General features: G+C 43.1%; 1 protein-coding gene across 1 annotated transcript; it reads left to right on the top strand.

Moving 5' to 3' along the window:
* The first annotated feature begins 215 nt into the window (after positions 1–215).
* Positions 216–959, top strand: LOC133832972 (uncharacterized). Its single transcript, XM_062263240.1, has one exon. It carries the CDS (start codon positions 216–218, stop codon positions 957–959), a length of 744 nt encoding a protein of 247 aa, XP_062119224.1.
* The last annotated feature ends 1530 nt before the right edge of the window (positions 960–2489 follow it).

The following is a 2489-nucleotide window of genomic DNA, read 5'->3' as shown; positions in this document are numbered from 1 at the left end:
CAGCTCGTGGTGTCCATACTTCTGACCCGACTCCTTAGCTAAAGAGGTAGGACCTGGTAATAGCAGCTCCGGGTACATGGCATCCACGTGGCTGATATAATTATGCCCTTTCTCAGCTCGCTAATAGCTCGTGGATATTTAGGGCGTACAAACTCTATTCCCCCCATTCTTAAATCTAGCAATGTAATTCAGAATCTGAATGATAATTTGGTGAAATGAGCGCTGGTGACTCGGTGGGGAAGGGGATTAAGATTGAGATGGAAGACATAGAAGATGAAATTCATTTTTGGAATTCAGCAATGGTAAGCTATGTGTTAGGGGCTAATCCTCCTCTTGGAGTTTTTGAGGGATATGTTAAAAGAATATGGAGAGATCAAGTAGATAAGGTGGGTCTGCTTGCACATGGCATCTTCATTGTTCGATTTCAGGATGTGGCTATAAGGGATCAGGTTATATCAGGGGGTTTCATGTTCTTCGATAAGAAACCTATTATCATGAAACCTTGGGATGCATCTGTTGATTTCAAAAAAGAAAATGTGGAGATTACTCCTATTTGGGTGCAGATCAAGGGACTTTATCTAAAATACTGGGGGGGAGGGGGAGAGAAGGCTTTATTTAAGATTCTCAGCCAAATAGGGACTCCAGTGATGGTGGATCAGATTACTAAGAGGAAAGAGAGGCTCAACTATCCAAGAGTAATGATGGAGGTCCAATTAAAACAGGAATCTCCTAAGCTTTTATCATTTATAAATGAAAGGGATGAGGAAGTTTCAGTTTATGTTGAGTATGAGTGGAAACCTACCTTATGTGGACATTGTAAAGGATTGGGGCATGGCACGGTGGCATGTAGAAAGAAGCCAGTACAGCAGAAAACATGGGTGGTGAAGCAGACTTTAGCGAAGGACACAAAAATGGCATCATCTTGTGCACATGATGAGGAAGGATTTCAACAAGTGTAGAAGGGTGGGAAGATTCGCGTTCAGCCATTTCCAGCTACTGTTATTGAGAACAATTTTCAGGCTTTGATGGATCAAGGTGGTGAAGTTGAGGATGCAGTTGAGAATGGAGGTGGGGGGGGGGGGGGGGTCCACCTCTTCATAATGGATAGAATCATGTCTTAGAATATCCGGGGCCTTAACAATCCAAAAAAGTAATGTGGGATTAAGCAATTAATCTCTAATAAGAAGATAGGATTGGTTGGGTTCTTGGAAACAAGGGTGAAAATCCAGAAGTTAGGAGAAGTTTATACCAAAATGTTCTCAGGGTGCTATTTTTCATCTAATAACGCCTGGTATAAGGGTGGCCGAATAATAATTAGTTGGAATCGATCTATGTTTCAGGTTGATATCAGATTTTGTACGAGTTAACTAATGCATTTGGAAGTTAGATCGAATAATGGGCATGAAGGTTTCTTAGTTACTTTTGTCTATGCCTTCAATGATGTAAATGGCCGAGATATCTTATGGCGAGACTTGAAATTTTTGGCAGGAGGTCATAAGCAACCATGGGTGGTATTAGGTGATTTCAATGATATTTTGAATGCAAATGAAAGGGTCGACAATAGAGTGTAGGGAGGTAGTTCTTCAGCATTCAAAGATTGTATAGAAGAATGTCAACTTGAAGATGTGAAATATTCGGGATATTTTTTCACATGGAATAATAAGCAAGACAAAGATGGCAGGATTTATTCGAAGATTGATCGGGTTATGGAAAACCAAGAATGGATTATTCAATATGAACTTGCGGAGGTTAGTTTCTATCTCAATGTACTTTTGATCACTCTCCAGCAATCCTTTCAGTATATCCAGAATTCAGTGGGGGGAAAATCCCTTGCAAATATTTTAGAATGCGGCAACAGGTGTCACGGGCTGACATTTTGACAGCGAAAATGCCCGTGCGGCACCTTGACTCCTCTGAGCCAAGGTCAGCCTTCCAGCCATTCGAATAACAATGGGCACATTTTTCGCCCGACCGTGTGCCTCTGCACACTTCCATCTCTCGAACAACTCTCGCTGAGTCATGCTCTCAAGAATCTATGAGTGCAATCATGCATCAAGGCTATCTAGCCAAGACACTCACACTGTCCATAGGTTCTCACTATGGCAAGGAAAATCCCAACACCGATGCTCACCCAGACATTTGCAAGTCAAGGTAGCATGTGTGGCCAAGAGCCAACACCAAGCTGATGTGCCAAAACCTCTCATCATGCCCCATTCGATACTATCCGATTAGCTCACGTCACAGACCAAGGACTTTGATACGTCCATGGTCCAATCCTCAAGGTACCATACCATCATGCATGTCGGCAGGCCCTCGAGACTAGCTGCCAGACTAGTAGTACACACTGGACCTCTGTCCTGCTCAAGCATAGTGCACCCTCCAATGATTGCATGCTAACAAGTCCCACGAATGACTTCCTGTGCCATCTCATGTAGAGATTTGTGGCCATGGCTCGGCATGACATCTTTCAAAGGTTTGGGCCACGTTCC

The sequence above is a fragment of the Humulus lupulus genome, chromosome 1 (assembly GCF_963169125.1).
Source record: "Humulus lupulus chromosome 1, drHumLupu1.1, whole genome shotgun sequence".
Taxonomy (NCBI): domain Eukaryota; kingdom Viridiplantae; phylum Streptophyta; class Magnoliopsida; order Rosales; family Cannabaceae; genus Humulus; species Humulus lupulus.
The sequence above is the reverse complement of the archived record's forward strand: the minus strand, read 5'-3'. Positions and strand labels throughout refer to the sequence as shown.

Coding starts and splice junctions, on each gene's coding strand:
- LOC133832972 (XM_062263240.1), top strand. CDS start 216: ATGAGCGCTGGTGACTCGGTGGGGAAGGGGATTAAGATTGAGATGGAA.